The sequence below is a fragment of the Pyrus communis genome, chromosome 4, assembly GCF_963583255.1.
Source record: "Pyrus communis chromosome 4, drPyrComm1.1, whole genome shotgun sequence".
Classification (NCBI taxonomy): Eukaryota; Viridiplantae; Streptophyta; class Magnoliopsida; order Rosales; family Rosaceae; genus Pyrus; species Pyrus communis.
In genome coordinates this window covers 29,485,137-29,511,571 of record NC_084806.1, presented here as the reverse complement: position 1 = coordinate 29,511,571, position 26,435 = coordinate 29,485,137, and the positions used below count along the sequence as shown (strand labels likewise).

Here is a 26,435-nt window from a genome sequence, read left to right as displayed (position 1 = left end):
TTGTAGGGAGATGGGTCGCTTATGATTGTGAATGTCTACTTTGAGACAGCTTATGATTGTGAATGTCTACTTTGAGACAACTAGCGGTGTTTTCACATCAAGTGTGATGTGGCCGATGGTAGTCGAGGTGTGCCCGTTGAATCCGGTGAGTACCTTTGCTCGGCGTATGATTGTGTTTTCCAGGCCCATCTTCTGAATTACTGAGAGTTGAAGTAGGTTGATTGCACTTCCATTATCAACCATCATTATGTTGACTATAGCATGGGCTAGTTGGATAAATATTACTAGTGCATCGTCGTGTGGGAAGTCGACGCCTTCTGCATCCTACTCGGTGAAGCCAACAATGGGTCCAAGTTGGGTGTCGACTGCTTGGACCTATGAGACTAGTAGAGCCTGCTAGATCTTCCTCTTTTTGGAGTTGTTGGTGGTCCCTAAGTGTTCAGATTCGGCGAAGATGACATTGATCCGAATCGTCTTGGTTGGTGGCTCTTCGTTGTCGTCTGCGTTCCTTCTAAGCTGCACAGCTGGCTTGTCCAAGTATCTGTTGACCTTGCCTTTTTTCACGAGCTTTTCCAGGTAGTTTTTCCAAGTGTAGCAGTCGTCGGTTGTGTGACCGGGTCCTCGGTGGAATACGCAATACTTGGTATGATCGAACTTAGAAGTAACTCTCTTTGCTTGTTTCGGCAGCTTGAACCATGGCTCGTTCTTGATGTTGCAAAAGATTTGGTGGATCGAGATTGAGAACTTAGAGTAGTTCCTGGTTGTTGGGCCTTCCTTGGTCGTGGGTCGGTCCCTACGCTTGGCCTTTTACCTGCTTTTGATGGACTATTTCCCATCCTCCTTCGTTTGAGCCACTGTCGACTCTTTTCGAGGCTACTTGGGTGTCATGTCTACTTGTCGAGCCTCGTCCCAAAGTGCATGCTTCTTTGCTAGAGCGAAAAGTTTGCCAGAGTTAGATCTTCTTTCATGATTAATTCTTCGAACAGTGGGTGGTCTGCTAGGAGTCATTGTTGGAAGGCTGCAGTTGCTATCGAGTCGTCGCATCTGACTATCTTCGCCTTCTCTACTTTGAACCTCTCCACATAGTCGCAGAACGACTCCTTTAGATTCTTCTTCACATTGAGCAAATGGTCGGACTTCTTCTTAATCGAGCGGTAGGATGAGTATTCTTTAGTGAAAACCAAGGAAAGATCGTCAAAACTCCGGATGGATCGTGGCAGTAAGGTATGGAACCAATCTTGCGCTTCGCCTCGCAAAGTGGTGGCAAATATCTTGCACATAAGAGCATCATTGTTCCAGTAAAGGACCATTGTGCTTCAGTAGTGCTTCAAGTGCCTTTTCGAATCTCCATCTCCTTTGAAAGATGTGAAATGTGGCATGCTAAACTTGAGTGGAGGCTCTGCCTGCTCGATCTCGTCTGTGAGAGGTAACCTGCTCATGTTGGTCATGTCCCATTGTAGTGCTTCATTGGCCATTTCGTTGCATTGGAACTCACACAATCGCTTGTTTAAGAGTCTTTCTACCTCTTCCTAAATTTGCCTTTGTTGGGATAGCGGAGCTCTCGGCTGCCTCCGGTCTTGACCTGCTGGTCTAGGCTGCTCTTCTACATGCTCGGCTCATTTATGCTGCGGTGGTGGTGCATGTGGTTCGTTCTTAGCAGGCGAGAGAATTATTCGTTAGCTGTCGGTTGAACTTGAACCAGATTGAGTGATTGCTTCTCTCCGTCCGTCATGCTACCTACTCCAATGTGATGTGGAGGATGTTCCTTGCGGGCCTAGCCTCGAATGAACGCTTTGCCTGGAAGGCTGCTCATGTTGATTATCAAAGTGTGGCCCCAACCATGAGTGTATGCTCGTCCATGGGCCTAGTCGAGAGTGCACGCTCATTTGCAGGCTAAGACGAGAGTATACGCAATCTCGGGGGCCCAATCGGGAGTGTACATTGCCCGAACGCTTGATTCGTGGTTGGTAGAGTGGCTGCTTGCCGGGATACTGCTGGAGAGGCTCCTTATTTGCCCTTGTCCTACTTCAAGACACCTCGTGTGAGGCACGTTGGATGTCGGTGCACTGTAAGAGCTGATTCACCAAGGTCGTTTGCCGTGCAAGGGGGCTTGTCAAATCTATGACTTGTCGAGAATAGTGTTGTTCGCCATTTGGATTGGAAGAGCTTAGAAGAACCTTCAATGAATGTGGGGGCTTTGGCTGAAGAACCTCCGATGCCAAAGTTAGAGTTTTGAGGGAAAAGTGTTTGAAGAATTTAGAGAATTTTGCAAGAGGATTCAACTTAAGGTTTTAGAGAAAATGAAGTGGTATTTATAGGGTATGGTCGGCTCTATTAGGAGAATGAGGATCATCCATATGAGGTATTTTTTGGTTTTAATTACAATCAATTAGCTAAATAATAAATCAATTAGTTAGCTAATTAATATAATTTGAAAGAAATAATTTGAGAATTACCTTGTGGGGAGGATTTGATGAAGATGGATGAAATAGGTTTTGAATAAATAACTATTTTGATCACTTTTGACCTTGATTGAGTGATGAATGTTTGCTGCTAGCGCGTAGAAGCTTCGTTGTGCCTCGAGGATAATTTTGTCTTTTCACCATAGAATCCACGTGTCGCTTCTATATTTTTCTTGATTATTTTTGGCTCCACAATTGCTGACGTGGACTTTTTGTACATAAAATCCATGGTAAAATTTGGGTCGAAAGGGTTTGTATATTTATTGTTGAATTTAATTTTCGGTTTAGTAATGGGCCCATTGAACCGGCTATAAAATGGCTAATTTTCCAAGTGTTGAGCATTCATTCATGTCTAGTCACTAGTCGAGTATTTATCAAATATAATAAAAAATTAACCCTTAATTTCAAAAATGTCACTTTTTATAAAATCTTTCAAATGTATTCAAAATTCCACCTAAATAGATACAAATACTCTCAAATTTAACAATAAAATAAATTAAAGGTTTTTTAGCCAAAATGATTCGTGACATTGACATAACTCCTTAATCTGGTTCTTAACAATTAATGATAATCAATAGTAGTGTTCTTGAATTTGTCTATTGTGAATTATTTTAGTTTTTCTTTGAAATTGTCCATCGTGAGCAATTTAGTTTTTTCATGAAATATCTATCAATTGCTCTGTTAGTGTGATGATGTGGTGCCACGTGGGTCTCACAAATACAATCATATAACGACATGTGGATTAACTTTAGAAACTATTTTTATATTTAAATCTAAAAATGATATTAGTAAGAAAAAAGGCTTTGTAGGCATGATTGAAATTCTGCTGCTCCCATTTGCGGTAATCACGACAACACTCAATGTCGGTGAGGAGGGGGTTGAAGGGGATAGGGTTGTGGTGGTGGAGTGTAGAAGCGAAGGTGAAGTTGGACCAGAGCTTGAAGCGACAGTAGCTAAAAAGCTTTTAATTTATTTAATTATTAAATTTGACGGTATTTGTGTTTATTTAAGCGAAATTTTAGATATATAATATTTGAAGGTTTTTATAAAAAAGTTACATTTTTGAAATTAAGCATTAATTTTTTGCTATATTTGATAAATTCTTTCGAGGCGGAAAGGAGCAGCAGGGAACAGAGAGGGAGAGAGAGAGGTGTCTGATTGTCTCCGTCAACTTGCCACCGGCGTTGAAGAATTCTCCACTTTCCGATCGACGGCGGTGATCGATCTGTAAATGCCATGAAAGAATTCGTAAAACCTTTCCATGTATTCCGTTTTCGGATAATTACAATTCCTTGTATTATCTATTTTGATTAAATTCTCTCTCTCTCTCTCTCTCTCTCTCTCTCTCTCTCTCTCTCTCTCTCTCGTCTCTGCTCCCCCCACTCTCCCATTACCTGCATTATCTGCCATAATACGACGACGTCGCAGTTGCACCTTCTGGCTTCCCTCAGTCTCCGCCGCGACTTTGCCTTTACAGCCAAGAAAGAAAGGTAAGCTTCACTTCACTCCCCGCATTTCAATTTCTTGGTATTGTCGTGAATTTTAATTTTGATTATCTGTTTGGCTTCCTGGAGAATCATAAGATAATAAATCAACAAAACCACAGCAAAACACTTGAATTGATTACGTCACACTCGTTTGTTACTGTTAGGGTTTTGATTTCCTTTTGTTTAATTTTTTGTTTAATCAACCGTCATTGGCCGTGCCAGACTGCCAGTGCCAATCATCTCTTTTGGGGTTTTGTTGATTTTCATGTTTGTTTATTTAGGTCAGCGCCAGGAGGGAAGCGGTATAATGCTTCGTTTTAGTAATATACATCAAATGTAAATTACGTGAGTTAATATTATACTGCATTCAGATTTCAGAGGCTAGACTCAATATAGTTTAGATGGAGGACAAGGAAAAGTTGCACAATGAATCCAATACCAAACAGCACGAGTCCAAGGAGGATCAAACTGGGCAGCTACCTCAATTGGAAACCAACGATCAAGTTATGAGACATGTTACTGTGATCAACCCGCCTACTCATGAGGCAAATGTTGCTGATGTTAAAGTCAATGAGGCTCTTCTTAGTGATGTGCCCATACAACACAAGGACAATGCCAGCAATGCCAGTGTTAGGAATCAGCTCAAAACTGTAGATAAACAAGTGGGAGTAGGGGAGTTGAAGAATGGGTTGAACGATACCGAGGTATCCTACTTTGAGCATATATACTTATCCAGATATAATGTTTTGCTTCTGAATGACTTGACTCAAATGAGTATTCTGAGTTACGCAAAATTTCTCGATTGGATTTTTTTCTTTTCCCTTCAAGTTTCCTGTTTCCTTTTCTACAACAATTATTTTCTTTTTTAATTTGCAGATGGTTGAGGCTGAGGAATCTGGGGATGGGACACCATCGCAGCAAGCAGCATTTACGAAGGAGGTGGAAAGTTTCTATAGGGAGAATGCCTTAGAGTTTAAGGCCCCAAAGTTTTATGGAGAGCCGCTGAATTGCCTTAAGTAAGTTTCTGGTGATAATTATTTTCAGTATTGAATCATGTTTGTATTTTGCGTATAAAAAGGAGTTGTGTGTGTCTGAAGGCTGAAATCAGGTGTTGACTAGTTTCTGCAATCTTTCTGTGGGATGTAGGTTATGGAGAGCTGTTACTAGATTGGGTGGCTATGACGTGGTATGTATACTTCTTGTTGCATGTTGGAATAATTAAACTTAATGCTCAGCATAATCTTACATCTGTTGGCAATCGTCGATTTCTGTTATGCATGTACACAGCATTGCAAAGAATGGTTGCACTCAAGTAGAATTTGATTCAAAGTTTCACAGGCTTTGCTGGTTTATAAGTTTTAAGTGTTTTTACCAAACCATGCCAAGCTCAATAAAGTTATGTTTGTCCTATCACTAATGCATTCTCTGGTGTCAAATGCTGGGATCATATGATGGATGCATGGTTTTTCAATAAATAGTTTTTGTTACTTCCAAATTGACCTGATTGGTTATACTAGAGTTGGTGGCAGTTGAAATATAGAATGCTCATTCATGGAGTCTAAGAGAAAATTTGGTAAATATATACAGTGCTTTTGGTAAATTTTGGTAACTTATTTTTATTTTTCTATCACGGTTGATGAAAGAAGCATAGAAAAAAGAGAACACAATAATGGTTCCTATCTAATACATTTTTGGGGCGTTTTTATATCATTCTCTTGTTGTTTCCACTCATATTTGACTCAACTTTAACGATATACCTGGAGAAGAAAAAATGAAAGAAACAGGAAAAACAAGATGATGATATTTGATGGAACTTTGAGACAAATAGAACAATTCTTCAAGGGTATAAAGTTCCTATTGGGTATACAAAGTTTTGAAATTACTAGGGGATTTCTATTTGTCTTTAACCTACTCTAACCAATAAGTTGGATTTGTGTTAGAGGTTTTCTATCCCAAACACTTGGCTGTCAAAAGCATAAGTTTTGAACTACCTTTGTTGTAAGCTTAACTTCTATGTCTTAATCCATTAGATTGTAGAATGTGTTATTGTAATTAGTATTGCTGGATGTTAAAGCCATTAACCATCCAAGAATAGTATTGATTTGAATGGTTATCACATTTGGAGCAAAAATTTATGAAAGCTTCAAGTCTGATCTTGTGTTCTCAGTTTCAATAGGCGTAATAAGTATTCAGCGAAAATGAGTGAGTTATTTACATTGGCATTCCATATAGTAAGTTTCCCAAAATACCCTAAAATAGGAGGAAATCTTAATAATTAGACCTAATACCATAGAAAACTTCCTAATTTTCTATAAATTTAGCCAAATATACAGTCAACTCCTAAATTATTTCTAACACTTGAAAGCAAATAAAATAAGGGTGGTCTTTTTCACACGCCCTAAAATAAGGCTAATTGTTAGGCTTTTGCTTATGGATAGAATGAAGAGTAAACTCCCGAATTGCCCCTTGAACTATCACCCAAGTTGAAAATTTCAAAAAATGAAGGACCTGAAACTCTTAAAAACAGCCAATTTTTCTCCTTGGCCATTTGATTTCATTCATCTTATGTCAAACTGAAGGGTTTTTATTTTTTATTTTTTTATTTTTGTGTCTTCTCCTGTCCATTCCCAGCACCCACCCATAAAAAGGGTCCACGACTCCACGCAGACATAAAAAAATATTAGAGAAAATGTTAGAGAAAAAAAGAGAAGAAGAGAAAATGTTGTTTAAAAAAAATAATCAGAGAAAAAAATTGGGTTGCTGCAATGGAATGGGGATCTGGGTTGTGGATAGGTATGGGACAGCAGGGTAGTGGGGAACGGCAGGGGACAAGGAAGCTGGTGGTCAGTAAACGGTGTCCAAAATCTTGATTCAATTGTCTTGGAATCACTCCAATGCAAGTTAGGCAACCCATGCTGCACACACAAGCAGGGATGGAGCATTGTTCAGACCAAAATTTTCATGCATCCTTTAATGCGATTTAATAGATATTTATTAATAGAAGTTTTCTTGTGTTTGTGTGATCCTAATTGTGAATCTAGGATGGTGTGTGGTGTGAGGTGAAGTGGTTTGGTGGCAGGAAGTTTGTGTTGAGCTGTTTCTAAGTGCTAGTTTTAAACTTTTAGCAGAACTGAGTTGGAGTTCTTGAGTAAAAATCTTATCCAAGTTGTACCTACTCCTTACCCTTGTTTCATCTTTATGTCAATGATGGATATGAGTGGCACTTCCCTAATTATTTTTCAAGAAGATAGAAGATAGGTTTGAAGTTATCAATGTCTTTTCATGTTTGAAGTAAAAAAAAGAGTTTTTGAGTCACCTATCAGCAAGCCATTGGAACAGAGTTCTTTGTCTGAGTTGTGTTCTGGACACGTATGAACTTTATGCAGTGGCTTGAATGTAGTCTATTTAATGGTACTTTCCTTAATTTGTTTGGGAACTTTCCATTATTCGATGTTCTATTAATTGTGTTATTTAATTTGAATTTTATTCAATGTTTTAAAAGGCTCGCCTCAAGGCGTGCCTAGACGCCCTCTGAGGCTGGGCTTGTGGGTTGCCGCCTTTGTTTTGAGGGAGTGGGCGTAAGGCTTCACCAGAGCCGCCTAAGCGGCGGAAGGCATCGTCGGAGCTGCCTAGGCGGCAGAAGGCGCGCCTCAGGGCTTTTTTTTGTTTTTTTTTTAACTCACAAACCCAAAGTTTGGGTAGGGTTTTAATTGCCTCATACCTCTTCCTTGCACTATCGTCTCTCTGCCTTTTTATTTATTTTTTTATTTTTTATATAATGGATGTGTGTGCTGTTTGCGTGCATTGTTATATGTGTGCTCATTGTGCTTTATATGTATATATGTAATATAATATATAATATATATCTATATATGTGTGTATATATATTTATAATATATGAGTGTGCTCAGGGTGATTATTGGTTAATAATCTTCTGTTTTTTTTAATATAATATATTTGTACGCTTAGCGTATATATTAAAAAATTTAGGTCCTGTGAGGCTTCGCCTCACGCCTAGGCCAGGCTATCCCTCGGACACCTCGCCCACGCCTCACGCTTTTAATACACTGATTTTATATCACATTTTGATTTGGACTAACCTCTAGACTTCATGCAACTATTTTTTAAGACTGAAAAATGGGAAGAATGTTGACCAAAGAAACATAACTGACATGGAAGTGGAGTTGGACACAGACATCCTATTTGAATAGCCTTCTGTAGGAAGTTGACCATGGCCTTGAATACATAGGAAACTGTTTTTTTTATTCACATTCAGTTGTTCCTCTGTTAATCCATTATTCCATTGTAGTAAACTTTGCCTTTTCCTGCGCATGTCTAAACCCTAAACCCTATTAATAAGTAAGAGAATGTTATTATTTTATTTTATAATTATTTGCTAAAAAATTCTAGCTGCCGAAGCTTTACTATCACTAAAGCCATAATTTATAAGCTACAAGTCCTGAGGAGTATTTTGAAAATTTTCTGAACGCTTGGTCATATTTAATTTATGAATCTGGATTAAATTAGATTAATTTATGTGCTTAAGATATGTTTAAATATTTATTAATTGAATTATACTATGGCAACTGTAGGTGACTGCATCAAAGTTGTGGCGGCAAGTAGGAGAGTCCTTCCATCCCCCCAAGTATGGAACATTATGTTTACGGTTGACTTCTAGCAGTCATTTAGGACCTGCATTATTCTTACTAAAAATTCAAGACCTTGGTCACTGCTATAAAAATTTACAACCGGCTGACATTTGGGAGATGAGATGTTCTACTGTTGCAGGTTGTTGCAAGTTTTGGTTTGTAAGGTGCATATAGCCTGTGTCCTCCCCAATAATAAAGAAAATATTTATTTCTGCTTGCATTGCTTTGACATTTGTGTTTAGCTTTTTTTTTTTTTTTCCATTGGAGGCCATGGTGGATTTTGGTTTGTAACCTGCATATAGCTCATGTCCCTGAAAGAAAACGTTTCAAGACACCTGACATTATTACTGCTATATTTCTGCTATATTTCCATTCTTATCTTTTTATATTTTGGTTGCTAGCTTCATCTTATCCTATGTTGCTGGGTGTATTACATCTCTGTTTTATTTATTTTCATCTTTTAATATCTGCAAATTCAGAGTCCAATTTACTGTATCTCTTTCTCTCCCTCAGGACGTGCACAACAGTATCTTGGACATTCCGCATATTTTATGAGAAGGTAATGCCTTTTTCCAGGGATAAGATAAACATTAACTGTTCATGATATCGGCAACTACAAATCTTGCTCCCTTGGTAGAAACTTGATTTTGTGGTAAACATTAACTCTTCACGATCACTAGACAACGTGTGCTTCTATTTATTTAGAAATTAGTAATGGTAACTGGGTAGCGGGTACGTGCCACAATCATAAACATGACGTGGATTTTCTAGTTAATGATTTAAAATACTTAGAATAAAGTATATTTGTTATTTCATGGACATTATGGAGATATGAGCCCACTTAAAATGAATTCTATGAGTTTGTTGCTACTAGGGCTCATTTGGAAGTGCTTTTAAAATGACTGAAAGTGCTTTTAGCAAAAATGTTTTTGGGTTATAAAATCATTTAAAGTGCTTCCTGCAAGAAGCACCGGTTATGTGCTTCTTTCAAGAAGCACTTTAAGTGCATTTTGAGGATTCACTTGCATTTTTATAGAAGATTGGTTCCAAAAACATATTGCCCAGAAGTGCTTTCAATCATTTTAAAAGTACTTCCAAATGAGCTCTCTGTTTCTCTAGTATATGGTCAAGGGTTGTTTCAGTAATGGCATCAAATTGCTAGTTGTTGCGGAAGCTTTGGATTGTTTCACGCGTCCTCTATTCCCTAAGCTTATCAACTTGTGCAGGCACTTTTGGAATATGAGAAGCATAAGAGGAAAATTGGTGAGCTTCGACTTCCTGTGGGACCCATCACTCAATCTGCAAGTGTTGAGAAGGAGGTGGATTTTCCATTTGTTTACATTTTAGTTCTCGATTGCATCTGGATTTTCCACTTTTTTGGCTAGGTTAATAGGATTGTTGAATTAACTGACCATAAAAATTTCATGGTGTTGTCACTTTTGTAGTTGCCTTTCTGAATGTTCAGCATAATGTTGTGTCACAGGCTCCATAAAAGTCCACTGCTAAGGCTGCCATGCACTGATATTGCCTCACTTAACCACCTAGGCCCAATCCTCTAGGTGATATCAAGCCCAATGGACCTTAGGTGTGGGGTTTTATCTCAAAAGGCCTTAATGCAATTAGAAGTGGAACACCTATATTTAAACCTTAGATTATTGTTGTACTTCTCTGATGTGCAATTCTCTACACATCCATCTTGGCTTATATCAAGCCAACCTTTTACACCAACAATCTTCCACCCGAGAACAAGCCAAGGTAATGCCATCCTTCACAACAACCTGCACGTTTCCAAGAATGGTATGGTCGCCGCACCCACAACTCTACCTCCTTCGGCAATGATTTTTCTTTAAGCCCCACTAGGAGCCCTTGCTCCACCTAGCTCCTGGCAGACTAGGATTTCCAGAGCCCTGCTCTACTAGCCATGCTCCACCTTTTTCCACCGGTCCTCCAAGAGTAATAAGGCTGTCATGCACCGATGTTGTCCCCACTGAACCACCTAGAACAATCCCCTGGGTGGTATCGCCCAATGGACCTTAGGTGTGGGGTTTTATTTAAAAAGGCATCGGTGCAATTAGAAGTGGAACACCTATATTTAAACCTTAGATTATTGTTGTACTTCTCCGATGTGGGATTCTCTTCACATCCATCTTGGCTTGTATGGAGCCAACTTTTTAGGCCAATACATAAGGTCTCTTAACTGCATAGTGTATACAATGGACACCTGTCCCTTCCTCTTCCAGTGACACTTATATTTTTCTTTTGTGTAGGCAAGTGCTCATCAAGCTCTTGGATCAGGCAGGGCACGAAGAAATGCTGCAGCTCGTGCAATGCAGGGTTGGCATGCACAGCGTCTTGTTGGATATGGTGACGTTGCCGAGCCTATTATTAAGGTTTGTTGATTCTCTCTGTCTCGCTATAATGATTGTACTTATTAATATTATTTAAGTTTTGTATGCCTGGATTGGAAAGGTTGGACACCATTTAATACATTTCAAAATTTTCTTTTGAAATTTCTTTTACTTATAGGACAAGCACTTGAGTTCTACCCCAAAGCGTGAAAAGAGTCTTAAAAGCATTGGTATGTTCCCCTGCAAAGAAAATCCTTCTGGCCAATCAATATTTTATTGCCAATATACATTTACTGTTTACATTGTCTTGTCAGGTTCGGTTAAACACAGGCCACCAACAAACGTGGAGCTTGCAACTACAAATATTGAGGCAGATAAGCAGTTAAGATTGTTACTTGCTGGTCATTCCTGTAAATATATTTATTTTGCTATGATTTCCATGTTCTTGACCAACTCTTCTTCTCCTTACTTGTTCCAGTTGAATGATTTTACTTTCATGCATTGCTAAAATGTGATGGTATGTTAACATTCATTTGAAATTTTTGGAGTCTGTTTTGATATGCTTGAATTTGGAATAAACTTTACTAAGAATAATTGTGTGCACATTGAGGCTGCATTTAATTACCCTTCTGTTTTTTTTTTCCTCATCAAATCAATGCGACATGGTTTTCATTTGGTAGGATAGTCACGACTGTTGTTGATCTTGGACCTCCAGCTGATTGGGTGAAGGTCAATGTACGAGAAACTGTAAGTGTGTTTTATATTACTTTTCCTAATATGCTTCCCTATATTGTAGATTTGATTGAATTGCTGGCTATCTTTTGTTGGTCCTGACAACTTTCATCTCTACATGCTCAGAAAGATTGCTTTGAGGTATATGCTTTGGTTCCTGGTCTTCTGCGTGAGGAGGTAAACCCTTGTTACCCTCTTCCTTCCACTCTTCTATTTACCTCTCTTTTGTGCTGGTTTATATACTGTATGATAACATGGGGATTTTAGCATGATCTTGTTTAAATAGTTATGATTGGATGGCTATGATTAATCAGATGCACTGTGGTGGTTATGTTAAGATATTTTATTACCACTCTGGCATTAATTCATTCACTAGTCTTATGGCTACTAGTGTGAGATCCCACATCGTCCAGGGCTGAGGATCTTATAAGCTTTATATGTATTTTTCTATCTCTACTTAGCGTCAGGCCTTTGGGGAGCTCACTGACTTCGGGTTCCATTGGAACTACGAAGTTAAGCGAGATTGGGCTGGAGCAATCCCAGGATGGGTGGCTCACTAGGAAGTTTTGCTCGTGTGAGTTCGCAAAAACAAAATCGTGAAGGCGTGGTCGGGGTCCAAAGCGGACAATATCGTGCTACAGTAGAGTCGAGCCCAGGATGTGGTGGGGGCCCGGGCTGGGATGTGACAATTTGGTATCAGAGCCAATCCCTGGCCGGAAATATTCTGTCAAAATGTGAATAACTAAGAACCAAGCTAACTAATTTACACTTAAGGAAATAAAAGTGCAATCCCGATATTTAAGTGTGGTTACACAATAATCAAAACATAGGTAGCCAAAGTGCAGTCCAGCAGGACAAATACTAATTATACAATACTAGAGGTGGTCCTACATTAGTGATAATCTGTCAGAACCGCAGTTAATTCCCCATAAGCCATCAACAAGCACTCCTACCTAAAACTTGGAGGGGCGCAAAACAAAAAGTGTAAGTGGGCAAAAACAAAACTTTTCAAAACTATTTCACTTATCAAAGGGAATAACCCCTCGCTGTAAGACCTATATAATTTCCCAGAAAATAGAATACATACGTATGTCAAAACCATGCTCGGAATAGTAAAATCCACATATGTGCCATGTCAAATATCTTAGCATAAAATATGTAAGCCAGGTGATATAAACCAATGCAAATGATATGTCAGCCGGAGTCACTTAATATGCCCTGTACGGCTGAATCTATTGCTCATCCATCTAGTCGGAGTCACCTAATTTGACCTGCACAGCTCAACCAGTAGCTCAACAAGTATGCCTGCATACGAGTCGGAACCACCTAAAGCGGTCTGTACGACAGGACTGGGTGTAAATAAATACACTCAAGTGCTACGATCACGTGAAGACTGTGCGAATGATCGCAGGTCACTTACGAGTCGAAACCACCTATAGTGGTCTATACGACAGGACTATGCACCTAACTTGGATCCAAGGTGAGTATGATACGGGAGGTGAACATCACGTGAAGGATTGTGCCCTGACCACGGGTGGGAGCACTAACACCAGGGTGCAAGTTTATGAGCTATAACACATCTCAACATAATCATGCAACTCACATCCACAATCTATAAACTCAATTGGCACTTACCTAAGCTTCTGCAGCGTCAAACATAAATATGTGAAACTACTAAATACATATTCTAAGTACAAAATATTTGGCATGGCATTTCAAAACATAAGTCCATTTAAATGAGTTTCTGGGAAAAATACCAAACATATATATATATTGAAAGCCAAAAGCCTGCTCACTGATGTGGCAAGGTCGTAACCCCCGAGCCTCGCCTGAATGCGCTCGTCCTCTAGAAACGTCTCACCTATATATGAAACAACTATTTTAATTTTAAGCACATAACCAAAATTAGGTGATAACTTCTTATACATTGCTCAATTGGGGTATTTGAATATATCATCGTGGCCTATTTAACCCTACGAACATCCCCATATTTTTAGAATAATTTTCTAAGTTCCCACGCGCCCTCACGCGCCGGCCAAGGCACGGCCAAACGCACCACCCACGTGCAAGCACATGCCTGGCACACTGACGGATTTCCTAACGGCATTAAGGAATATTCCGTTAAATAACAGCATATACCGTTAATTTTACCTGACGCTGTTAGCATATTCTGTCAAAATTAGACGGAATATTCTCCTTCTTCTTTGATGGTTCGCCAGATTTCGACGCCGGCCACCGCTGCACTCGTCGGTTTCTGGAAAAACTTAAAACTTTAATATCGTCGCCATTTCTCAACCAAATTTCATGAAATTTGTACCAAAATGAAGCTCTAAACGATTAGAACTAGTTCTTTACCACTTTTACATCCTAAACCCAACGGAAAATGGCCAGTAAAATCCTTGAAAAACCAGCTATTCCTGCAATCCCACAACCAAGCTCATTTCGACGTCCAAACTTGACCAAAACTACCCTAACATGCTAGAGAAGATGAATTCTTAACTTCTTAAGTCTTAAATCCAGCTAACATCTTCTCGATCACACAGAAGAAAATTCCACTCCTTACCGGAGCTCGGGCATCTTGAGTTCTACTAGTCTTTTCCTCAAACCAAAGGCATGGCTCGACTCCAAGGCTTGCAAGGAGTTCAAAAACAAACTCTATTAGCTCGATCTGTAAGAGATGAAGCTAGTAGAGAGATTGGACGTACGAATTGTACGAACGAGGAAGACTCGAGAGAGGGAGAGAGAGGTCTATACATGTGTGTGCACGTGTGTGTGTGTGTCCAGATTGGGTATCCATATAAAATCGTTAAGCCTTAATTGGGCTACCAATTCTAGGCTAAGATTCATCCAAAACAATCCCAAGTTTCAATTGGGTCAAAAGAAGTAGGAAATGAAAATATTTAGTCCATTTTCTTAGCCCAATGATATATTCACAACTCAACGCTCAAGTGTAAAATAGTCATTCCACGTTATAAAGGATAAAATATATTATATTTCGGGACGGGTTGTCACAACCTACCCCCTTAAGAAAATTTCGTCCCCGAAATTTCATACAATAATAAACAACCATTAATATCCAATAAACAAGCGTGGGTACAAATCCCTCATACGATCCTCCATCTCCCAAGTGGCTTCCTCCACCAAATGATTTCTCCACAAAACTTTCACTAAGCGTATGGTCTTATTCTTCAAAACCTTATCTTTCCAATCTAAAATCGTCACTGACTCCTCGTCATAAGTTAAATATGGATTAATTTCCAATGGTTGAGGAGGTATCACATGTGATGGATCTGAGACATAATGACGAAGCATGGAAACATGAAAAACATTGTGCACTTTAGATAACTCTGGAGGTAACCCAAGCCTGTAAGCAACTTCACTGACTTGCTCGATGATCTGATACGGTCCGATGTACCTAGGACTTAGCTTACCCATTTTCCCGAACCGTATTACACCTTTCCACGGTAATAACTTTAAAAACACCAAATCACCAACTTTATACACCTGATCAGTGGCATGCTTGTCTGCTAGACTCTTTCGATCGTGGACCGCTTTCAGGTTAGACTTAATTACCTGAATATTCTGAGTAGTCTCATCTACAATCTAAGGGCCCACCAATACTCTTTCACCAACCTCTGACCAGCATAATGACGTACGACAACACTTAGCATAAAGTGCCTCAAAAGGTGACATACCAATGCTCGAATGATGGTTGTTATTGTAGGCGAATTCCATCAAATCTGAACATTTATGCCAAGTATTACCAAACTGCAATACTGAAGATCTTAGCATATCCTCTAATGTTTAAATAGTCCTCTTAGATTGCTTGTCTGTTTAAGGATGATGTGATATACTATAGAGTAACCTCGAACCAAGAGCCTCCTGAAATGCCACTCAGAACTTAGAAGTGAACCTAGAATCCTAATCAGAAATAATACTAACTAGAACCTCATGGTATTTAACAATCTTTTATATGAATAACTCAGCTAATCGGCTTAAAGAATATTTCTCCCTTACTGGAATGAAGTGCGTTGATTTAGTAAGCCGATCCACAATCACCCAAATACCATCATAACCATTTCGTGTACGAGGAAGTTTATATACGAAATCTATGGTGATATCTTCCTATTTCCACTGTGGTATGGGAAGTGGCTACATCAATCCAAATGGCTTTTTCCTTTCAGCTTTGACCTGTTGATAAATGGCACACCACGTACATTCGTCTCTCTTGCATAAGCATACCATCAGACTCTCGAACTCTAAGATCTTTCTTTTTCCTTCGTGATAAAATCTGAATTAACTCTTGGGTTTCTTCATCATTCATTTGAGCCTCGAGCACACGATTAATTCAAATTGGTCTGACCTGGAAACTAGCAAGCAAAGCTTCCTCCCGATCTTCCACCCCTAATTTCACTTCAGTGGATCTCAAATTTGTAAGAAGAGGGATACAACAAGCATATAAAGTATTAATTCGGCCTTGAGACTTCCTACTAAGTGCGTCTGCCACCACATTTGCACGACCAAGGTGATACTCAATCGTGCAATCATAATCACCGAGCAATTCTATCCATCTTCATTGTCGAAGATTAAGATCATTCTGAGTGAAAAGATACTGAAGACTTTTATGATCCGTAAAAATCTTACATTTTTTACCATAAAGATAATATTTCCAAATCTTCAAGACAAAGATAATGACTGCTAATTCAAGATCATTAGTAGGATAATTCATCTCATGATGCTTCAACTGTACCATGCTGCATCAACACAACCCAAGCCATTCAAGGAAGCATCACAGTAGATCTCAAAATTACTATCATCTGGGAGTGTCAAAACAGGTGCATGAGTGAGACAATACTTCAGTTGCTGGAAACTCTACTCACAATTATCGTCCCACTCAAATCTAACGTCTTTTCTTGTCAACCTCGTTAGTGGTAATGTAATAACAGAAAAATCTTTAACAAACCGTCTATAATAACCTGCTAGACCAAGGAAACTTCGTACCTCTGTGACGGTTCGTGACTGCTCCCAATTCTCAACGACTGCTACCTTTTGATCTAACCAAAATTGGCATTTGCTAAACTTAGCATACAATTGATGTTCCCTCAATTTCTTCAACACCAAAGTAAATGTCGAACATGCTCTGCTTTAGACTTAAGAGTACACCAAAATATCGTCAAGTCCATAAAAGCTACAGGTGCATTAGTTAACCCGAATGGCATCACAAGAAATTCATAATGACCATATTGAGTCCTAAAAGTCGTCTTAAGAACATCCTCATTTTTTATCTTCAACTCATAGTAACCAGACCTCAAATCAATCTTAGAAAACACACAGGTGCCTCGAAGTTGATCAAATAAATCATCTATACGCGGTAACGGATAACAATTCTTAATTGTTACCCGATTCAATTATCGATAGTCAATACATAGCCTTAAAGTCCCATCTTTCTTCCGTACAAATAAAATTGGAATTCTTGAGGACGAATTACTAGGCTGAATAAAACCCTTATCAACTAGTTCCTGTAATTGAATTTTCAATTCTCTCAATTCAGCAGGAGCCATTCGATAAGGAGTTAAAGATATAGGGTATGTACTGGAAGTAAATCAATTGTGAACTCCACGTCTCGGTCTGGCGGTAGCCCAGGTAAATCATCAGGGAAGACGTCAGAAAAATGTCTGACTACTCGCACATCCTCCACATTACTAAGAGTATTATCATTCAACACCATATGAGCCAAATATCCTTGACAACCTTTCTTTAATAATCCTTTTAGCCCTTACGGCCGAAATAATGTCGTGCCTCATTCCACTACGTTCGTCCACAAATGTAACCTTAGGCAATCCAAGACGATGAAAAGAGACTGTCTTCCCGTAGTAATCTATATTGGCATGATAACAATGTAACCAATATGTGCCAAAATAACATCAAAATCAACAATATCCAACGGAATGAGGTTAGCGAGCATAACATCCTCCACCAACACGGGACATCCTATATACACACAGTTAACATAACATGTCTCCCCTATAGGCATTGAAAACTCTAAATCATACCCAAGAGTTGTAGGAAGAGGTGGTGTCGTCTAAGCAAATGTACGAGAAATAACAGAATGCGTAGCACCACAATCAATTAATACTCTAGCAAAATGACCAAGAATATTCAACGTACCCATGGTCAAATCTAGATTATTTTGAGCATCTTATAATGTAATGTGGTGAATACGCCCCTGTGCCTGTTGTCGTCCTCCTCAACATTTGCTAGCCTGATTACCGCGTCCCTGCACACTACGCCCTTGACCTGGTTGACTAGGCTGCCTCGATGGTCCTGCACTACTAGAAGCAACCTCCATGTGCTGGGACTATCCTCCAGGATACCATTGAGACCCACCAGCTGAATAGGGAGGATACGACGTATAACCTCCAGAATACTGAGGGTAACCACTCTGATAATATGGATCCTGTGGATACTAATATTGCCCTGCAGAATAAGGAGCTACGTCGCCCTCATAATAATAAGCACCACCGCGACCCGTCTGAGTATAACTACTAGGTCCTGAAACTTGCTGGATCGGAACTAGTGGTGGTAAGGAAGAAAACTGGGGCTTCTGCTGATTCTGTGGACAACGAATAGCCATATGCCCCATCTAACCACAAGTATAGCATTCGCTGTTGCCTTGCTTACACTTCCCAAAATGCCTATTATTACATCTGCGGCATAAGGGAGCACCTATGCTACCAGAATCCCTGTCTCAGAAAACGAGGACCTCCAGAAAATCTACCACCCCTTCTCTGCCCGATGGAACTCAAACCCTTGTTAGAAGAACTGGAACTGGCACCACTTCTCTTAAAATTGAGTCTTACGAGGTCCCTAAGACGATTGACTCTTATCTTTATCATTTTTCTTCTGTTTACAATCTTTTTCTTCTTCCGCCTCACTATCATTAGGTATGTTCTCCAAATCTTTAATTTGAAGTAAAATCTCATAAAACTCCTGGTAAGATGCTCCCAGATGATAGTGGTAATTTTGAGATCTATAGTGATGCTTCCTTGAATAGTTTGGGTTGTGTGTTGATGCAGCATGGTAGGGTGATTGCTTATGTTTCGCGACAGTTGAAGCCTCATGAGATGAATTATCCTACTCATGATCTTGAATTAGCAGCCATTATCTTTGCCTTGAAGATTTGGAGACATTATCTTTATGGTGAAAAATGTAAGATTTTTACAGTCTTTAGTATCTTTTCACTCAAGAGGAATCTTAATCTTCGACAACGAAGATGGATTGAATTGCTCAGTGATTATGATTGCACGATTGAGTATCACACTGGTCGTGCAAATGTGGTGGCATAAGCACTTAGTAGGAAGTCTCAAGGCCGAATTAATGCTTTATACGCTTGTCGTATCCCTCTTCTTGCAAATTTGAGATCCACTAGAGTGAAGTAAGGGGTGGAAGATCGGGAGGAAGCTTTGCTTGCTAGTTTCTAGGTCAGACCAATTTTAATTGATCTTGTGCTCGAGGCTCAGATGAATGATGAAAAAGCTCAGGAGTGAATTCAGACTTTATAACGGAGGAAAAAGAAAGATCTTAGAGTTCGGGAGTCTGATGGTATGCTTATGCAAGAAAAACGAATGTACGTGCCGAAAAATGCTGAATTAAAGAAAGAAATTTTTGATGAAGCTCATATATCGGCATATGCAATGCATTTTTGGGGTACTAAAATGTGTCATACCATTCGACCATTTTATTACTGGCCTGACATGAAAAGAGAAATTGCTGAATATGTGAGTAGGTGTGCCATTTGTCAACAGGTCAAAGCTGAAAGGAAAAAGCCATTTGGATTGATGCAGCCACTTGCCATACCACAGTGGAAATGGGAAGATATCAACATGGATTTCATGTATAAACTTCCTCGTACATGAAATGGTTATGATAGTATTTGGGTGATAGTGGATTGGTTTACTAAATCAGCGCATTTTATTCCAGTTGGGGAGAAATATTTTTTAAGCCGATTAGCTGAGTTCTTCATATCAAAGATTTTTAAATATAACGGGGTTCCAGTTAGTATTATTTCTGATTGGGATCCTAAGTTTACTTCTAAGTTCTGGGTGGCATTTTAGGAGGCTCTTGGTTCGAGGTTACTCTATAGTATATCATATCATCCTTAAACAGACGGGCAATCTGAGAAGACTATTAAGACATTAGAGGATATGCTGAGATCTTCGGTATTGCAGTTTGGTGATGCTTGGCATAAACGTTTAGATTTGATGGAATTCGCCTACAATAACAGCTATCATTTGAGCATTGGTATGTCACCATTTGAGGCACTTTATGGTAAGTCATGTTGTACGCCATTATGCTGGTTAAAGAGTATTGGTGGGCCCTGAGATTGTAGATGGGACTACTAAGAATATTTAGGTAATTAAGTCTAACCTGAAAGCGGTTCAGGAACGACAAAAGAGTCTAGCAGACAAGCATGCCACTGATCGGGTGTATAAAGTTGGTGATTGGGTGTTTTTAAAGTTATCACCGTGGAAAGGTGTAGTACGGTTCGGGAAAAAGGGTAAGCTAAATCCTAGGTACATCGGACTGTATCAGATCACCAAGCGAGTCGGTGAAGTTGCTTACAGGCTTGGGCTGCCTCCAAAGTTATCTAAAGTGCACGATGTTTTTCTTGTTTCCATGCTTCGTCATTATATCTCAGATCCATCACATGTGATACCTCCTCAACCATTGGAAATTAATCCATATTTAACTTATGACGAGGAGCCAGTGATGATTTTGGATTGGAAAGACAAGGTTTTGAAGAATAAGACCGTACGCTTAGTGAAAGTTTTGTGGAGAAATCACTCGGTGGATGAAGCCACCTGGGAGACGGAGGATCGTACGAGAGATTTGTACCCATGCTTGTTTATTGGATATTAATGGTTGTATATTATTGTATGAAATTTCGGGAACGAAATTTTCCTAAGGGGGGTGGATTGTAAAATCCCACATTGCCCAGGGGTGAGGATGTTGTAACCTTTATATGTATATTCCTATCTCTACCTAGCACGAGGCCTTTTGGGAGCTCACTGGCTTCGGGTTCCTTTGGAAATCCGAAGTTACGCGAGATTGGGCTGAAGCAATCCCAGGATGGGTGACCCACTGGGAAGTTCTGTTCACGTGAGTTCCCAAAAACAAAACCGTGAGGGCATGGTCGGGGCCCAAAACCGACAATATCGTGCTACGGTAGAGTCGAGCCCGGGATGTGATGGGGGTCCGGGCTGGGATGTGACAATTTGGTATCAGAGCCAATCCCTGGCCAGAAGTGTGGCGACGAGGACGTCGGGCCCCTAAGGGGGGTGGATTGTAAGATCCCACATCGCCCAGGGGTGGGGATCTTGTAACCTTTATATGTATATTCTCATCTCTGCCTAGCACAAGGCCTTTTGGGAGCTCACTGGTTTCAGGTTCCATTGGAACTCCGAAGTTAAGCGGGATTGGGCTGGAGCAATCCCAGGATGGGTGACCCACTGGGAAGTTCTGCTTGCATGAGTTCCCAAAACCAAAATCGTGAGGGCGTGGTCGGAGCCCAAAACGGACAATATCGTGTTACGGTGGAGTTGAGCCTAAGATATGGTAGGGGCCCGGGCTGGGATGTGACAACTAGTAATGATATTCTTTATTTATTCTTTTTATTCTTTAAATCTGTTGAAAGGCAACAACTGCAATGGTGTGCAAAGGCTAGGCTTAAGTCTTTCAGAACATGGATTACTTTAATAAGAAATAAATAAAGAACGCACGTTATTAACTGTCATTGAAGCATAATAGTTGGTCCTCAAACATAAAATACTCAATTAGTCATGCATCAATTAAATCTGAAAGAAACAGTCCAAGTTGAACCCTTGCTTATCAAATAATTACGGACTATTTCTTTAGCAAGACAACACTGTCAACAAAACATTATCAACAGATGAACAGATTGAATTACTTATGTATAAATAATCAACATCAACAACACAAGACAGTGCTAAAATTAAAGTAAGATAAAAAATTGGGTCATATATTTATTCAGTTCAGTTCAGATTAAAGTAATAGTCATTTATACATGTTTGAGGTGGCTGGAATAGAAACATAAACAAAATATAAAGGAAAAACAAAGAAGGAATATAGAAGAGAGCTGTTTAGAAGCTGAGCTAATCCTATTGGAGTGTCAAAGAGGAAAGAAAAATAAGGAGTACGGTATGGAGGTGGGTGAAATGGAGATGGGACTTTGTTGGTTTACTTCTTGTGGGAGCGAGGCATGGAGGTGGGTTTGAAAGATCTGGCATGCAATGCAAAGGGGGAAAAAATAAAGGGGAAAAACTATATGTTTTAATGCTAGGCTGGGGGAGTGAGGCATGGAGGTGGGTTTGAAATCAGCTTGCTAAAAAGAAGACAGCTGTTAGACCTCAAGATTCAGTTTTAATAAAACCAATTGTTTCATTTGAAAAGACATGAGAAATGAACCAAATTGCGTTGTAAAGTATAAAAGTTTCACAATAAAGAAGGGTGTGGGCTCATCTTTGAGAAACCGTAAACCTCAAACTTTGCAGCTGCTTACTAATCGTGCCTTTAGTCGCCTTGCTGCCATCTTGTATGCCAAATGGGAAGTCTGTTAAAGAAATGGTGCCTAGAGGCAAGTTGTGGGTGCCTTGTCTTAATGCTAGGCTCAGTATTAATCTCCATCTTTGACTGGTCCTTCGCAATGCTAGGCCTAGTATTTTAGTTGGTGCTCCATGATTGGGTTTGCTAAAGATCCAGGGGATTGGTCCGCCATCATTCCTTTTAAAATTAACTTGTCAGTAAATCAAAGTCTACAATGATGGACATCTTCAATGACTGGCTGAATTTCTGCCACAATGAATGTTACTGACACCTCCATGCCTTGAGGTATTTACACTTGATAAGCGTTTTCACCAAGACACTTTTGTAGTTGAAATGGACTGACCACCTTCTATTAGTAGAGCATGCACATGAATCTCTTCTTGGGTTTCTTCCAATTTTCCCACATAGAAAAGCAGTTAGAACTTTTTCCCCTGTCCATGCCTTGAGGTAGTTATACTTGATAAGCGTTTTCACCAAGACGCTTTTGTAGTCGAAATGGACTATCCGCCTTTTATTACTAGAGCATGCACATGAATCTCTTCTTGGGTTTCTTCCAATTTTCCTAGATAGAAACATAGTTAGCACTTTTTCCTCTATCCATTTACCCACACTTCTCCATGATGGACCCAAAATTATGTTTCTTCAGTCTTTCAAGTTTGTTTTGATGATTTGGAAACCATGGTAGTGAGCTTCTCCATCATAAGAGATGGCAAGCATCAATGTGCACTAGGATCACACCATACTTCATCTTGATAAAACTTCAAAATAGAGAATGATACAAGACAATGAATATGAACATTTACCTCAATCCATTTTGTGAACCAAGAAAGCTTGTAAAAGTGGGTAATTCTTAGTTTTAAATTTGAGCTTGTTCAAGCATTTCTAGTGATATTATGTTATTTAAACTTCCATCAATTATCACGTTGCATAACTTCCTATTGGGAATCAATCTGGTGTGTTGCTTCACCAGTCTTTGCCTTCAACATATAAAGTCTTCAATCTTCATGCTTCATTGAATCACTAGAGTTTCTCTATTATAACTCCATGTATTCATTCTAAACGGGATCTTGATCCTCTGTTTAAGAATCTTCCAAAAATTGATCTCCGTTTTCTATGCAATATTTAAGCGCGCGTGTCTGAATATAGAAGACACTAAACGCCCATTTGATAACCATTTTGTTTTTAGTTTTTGGTTTTCACTTTGTTTGCCTGGGATATGAGGAAAGTATACGGGGGAAAGGTGGGACGAAGAGGGGTGATGCAAGAGAGGGGAAGAAGTAAAGAAGAATGAATGAAAACAAAAGTTTGGAAGTGAAAACAACTGAAAGTAGTTGTTGGTTTTTGATTTTTTTAGTTTTCATTTTGTATATTTAATATTTATATATCTTCTATATCTCTCTCACCATCTTTCCTGCACTCTTCTATATGCATCATTTCTCCCATGTATCTCCCCTTTCTCTCAAACAAAACAAAAAAACAAAAAAAATGAAAACTATAAGTTATTAACAAAATGATTTATCAAATGGGATCTTTGAATTGTCCTTAAATATGCATAATATGGCATCAATTGACGTACGCTTGAAAATTTTCCTCACCATCATTTTTGACATCTAGATAGTATGTGTCTTAATCTATGGTACTCCTACCAGGTCCGAGTTCAATCAGATCCAGCTGGACGTCTTGTTATAACAGGTCAACCAGAGCAGATTAACAATCCTTGGGGTATTACACCATTTAAGAAGGTATCTAATACTTACCATTAGCTTCTAAGGTTCGTGCATGGATCAGAAATAAATATATATATTACCTGTGGGATCCCAAAAACCCAAAGATGGTTTACTCATATTTCCAAATTAGCAGAAAAGATTAAAATAATGAAGGGAAGAAAACACCAAATTGAATGGGAGATGTATTGGCACTCCAAATAGTCATCATGGACTCCTCCCTAAAAAAAAAAAAAACACACAATGGAGGGAGAAGTGCATGATGACAATTTTGGAGTGCTAATAACATTGCCAAACTGAACCACAAGAGCTTTATGACTTTGAAATGGGTAATCATATGGGATTTTCATTGGGGAGCATCACATTTTTTGTTGGTATACGAAACTGATACCTAAAATATGTTATCAAACGATTATGTATGTAAAGAGGCATGAGGTTTTATAAAACTTAATGATAAATAAAAAATAAAAATAAAACATGTTTTATTGATGCATACAGTAATATGTAAGGTACTTGCAGGCATATATATGCAGTCTTTGTACAATAATGATTTCATAGTTTCTTAAGTTATGGACATCCCTGCAAAAAGAAAATAATCATCCAAATCAGAAACTGTTTGGTCACCTTGTAGTTCAGGCTGAAAAATTATCATTAAGTTGTTTATCCAAGAATAGGAGTCGGATCCTTTCCCAATCTTGCTCGAGTTACCAAAAGTGCAGGTTGGATCTCAGGTTGGTTGGGTTTGTCCAAACCAATGCCGACTCCAACGATGGTATATTTTGGACCAAAGCTTTGATTTGGTTATTTGTGAGCATTTGTGGTCTTTAAACTCTCCTATCTGCCATGAGCGTTGGAGGGAGATAAATATGTTAAGATTTAACAATATATTACAAGTTTTTTATTTTTGTTATCACAGTTCCATTATAGTTTATGTTGCGTTTTCCAGGTTGTGAGCTTACCTGGCAAAATTGATCCGCTCCAAACATCTGCTGTGGTTAGCCTGCATGGGCGGTTATTCGTGCGTGTTCCTTTTGAACAGTGATCGCTTTGAAATTTCATCTCATGGATCAGCTGAATAATTTTTTAGGGTGTTTGCAATATTTTTCCTCTTTTTTTTTTCTTTTGGGGTTGTGAAAGAATGTTGCAACTAGTTGGTGTTAATTCATGCTAGTTTATCAACTTCAGTGCTAATTTATTAGCTAGTTAGATTGATTTACTGCTGCTCGTCGATGTCGAGTTGCAAATAACCCATTTCAATGTGTTATAAATTCCGACTCTCCTCTAGATCTTGTTTTTTATGTATCCAACAATAGACTAAACAAATTAGAGAATAACTACAAACGCACAATTGATTCGATAACTTTTTTCTACATCTAGTTGTGGTTTCCCCAGGTAGAGGGAAACCATGGCTTCTTTGATAATTAATGGAGTATACAGTACTTTTGTAAATCCTATAACTAACCCATTTTCTCTCAGATGTCTTTGGTTGTTCTCCTATTTTTTTTCTAGCCGTGCGGCACCTTATTTATATGTATAGGGTGCTGGAAAGTTTTTTATTTCCTATTCTATATGGAATAGGGAAGTACACTTTCTTTTCTTTTTCTAATTATGCTTCTAGGATTCCAATTTAAATTGTACAAAGAAACTTAATTCTTTCCTAATACAATCCTAAACAAAATAAGACACTGACTTTGACAAGCCAATTTGCTTCCCCACCCCCCCCCCCCCCCCCCCCAAAAAAAGTTTCAGTTGTTCGGGCAATGGTGTCGAAAACATGCTTTGATTGAAGAATATATAAAAAATTTGGCAAAAACTAAGGTCTAATGTATTTTTTTTCACTTGTAAGTGAAATGTGACAAACGTCTTAAGTTTGAATCTTATAAATGGCAAATTTAATACTAATTATGACTTTAAGTGAATGGATATGGAGTTTGATAGATGTTGCAACTCTCAAATTCAAGCGTATTGAGTATGGACTCTTATGAAGTTAATAAAAGTCATTGTATTGAATAAAAACATTTTTATGAGTTCGTGGATTTTAAAAGGATAAATTACATTTTACCCTCTCAGGTGTGAGATCGATTTCAATTTCTTACAATATCTTTAAAACATTTCACTTTCATACCTTACCTACTATTTTATTTCAATATAGTACCTCCGTTACATTTTTCATCCATAGATTGGTTAAGAGTTGACGTGGTTGCAACATTTGCACCACGTGGCAAAAAAAAAAATTTAATATTTTTTTCAAACCTGAATCTTCTCAAAAAAAAAAAAAAAAATTGAAAAACTTCGAACCCACCCCACCTTCCCCGCAACCCCTCCCCACCCCTCTTCTCCCTCCTAAGCCTCCCAACCACCTCCCCTCCTTCGACCTGGAGTTCTCCCTCCAGCTCCACCCCTACGACGC

At 38.9% G+C, this 26,435-nt stretch overlaps 2 protein-coding genes across 4 annotated transcripts; one reads left to right on the top strand and one right to left on the bottom strand.

Annotated features, from left to right (window-relative positions):
* Positions 1–1,004: 1,004 nt before the first annotated feature.
* On the bottom strand, positions 1,005–1,310 carry LOC137732966 (uncharacterized). The gene has a single exon (XM_068472195.1). The coding sequence runs from the start codon at positions 1,308–1,310 to the stop codon at positions 1,005–1,007; it is 306 nt and encodes a 101-aa protein (XP_068328296.1).
* Positions 1,311–3,546: 2,236 nt separating this feature from the next.
* Positions 3,547–25,483, top strand: LOC137732472 (AT-rich interactive domain-containing protein 5-like). 3 transcript variants are annotated; one of them, XM_068471783.1, is made up of 14 exons: positions 3,547–3,952; positions 4,231–4,251; positions 4,321–4,653; positions 4,826–4,965; positions 5,096–5,135; positions 8,542–8,594; positions 9,112–9,157; positions 9,825–9,917; positions 10,866–10,988; positions 11,125–11,176; positions 11,261–11,327; positions 11,627–11,693; positions 11,805–11,855; positions 18,755–20,031. In XM_068471783.1, exons 3-14 carry the CDS (start codon positions 4,351–4,353, stop codon positions 19,022–19,024), a joined length of 1,305 nt encoding a protein of 434 aa, XP_068327884.1. In that variant the 5' UTR covers positions 3,547–3,952; positions 4,231–4,251; positions 4,321–4,350; the 3' UTR covers positions 19,025–20,031. The 3 variants fall into 3 exon arrangements, 2 of the variants coding, with proteins under 2 accessions (XP_068327884.1, XP_068327885.1); XR_011068343.1 differs by lacking the exons at positions 4,231–4,251; positions 18,755–20,031 and adding exons at positions 23,951–24,043; positions 24,972–25,483 and having other exon boundaries at positions 3,553–3,952; positions 11,809–11,855; XM_068471784.1 differs by lacking the exons at positions 4,231–4,251; positions 18,755–20,031 and adding exons at positions 23,951–24,043; positions 24,972–25,483 and having other exon boundaries at positions 3,556–3,952.
* The last annotated feature ends 952 nt before the right edge of the window (positions 25,484–26,435 follow it).

What these genes read in the sequence shown, in the direction of transcription:
- LOC137732472 (XM_068471783.1), top strand. Translation starts at nt 4,351, where the DNA reads ATGGAGGACAAGGAAAAGTTGCACAATGAATCCAATACCAAACAGCAC. An exon ending in ATGGGTTGAACGATACCGAG is followed by an intron (nt 4,654 to 4,825) that starts GTATCCTACTTT and finishes TTTAATTTGCAG; the next exon opens with ATGGTTGAGGCTGAGGAATC. An exon ending in GATTGGGTGGCTATGACGTG is followed by an intron (nt 5,136 to 8,541) that starts GTATGTATACTT and finishes TGGCAACTGTAG; the next exon opens with GTGACTGCATCAAAGTTGTG.
- LOC137732966 (XM_068472195.1), bottom strand. Translation starts at nt 1,310, where the DNA reads ATGGTCCTTTACTGGAACAATGATGCTCTTATGTGCAAGATATTTGCC.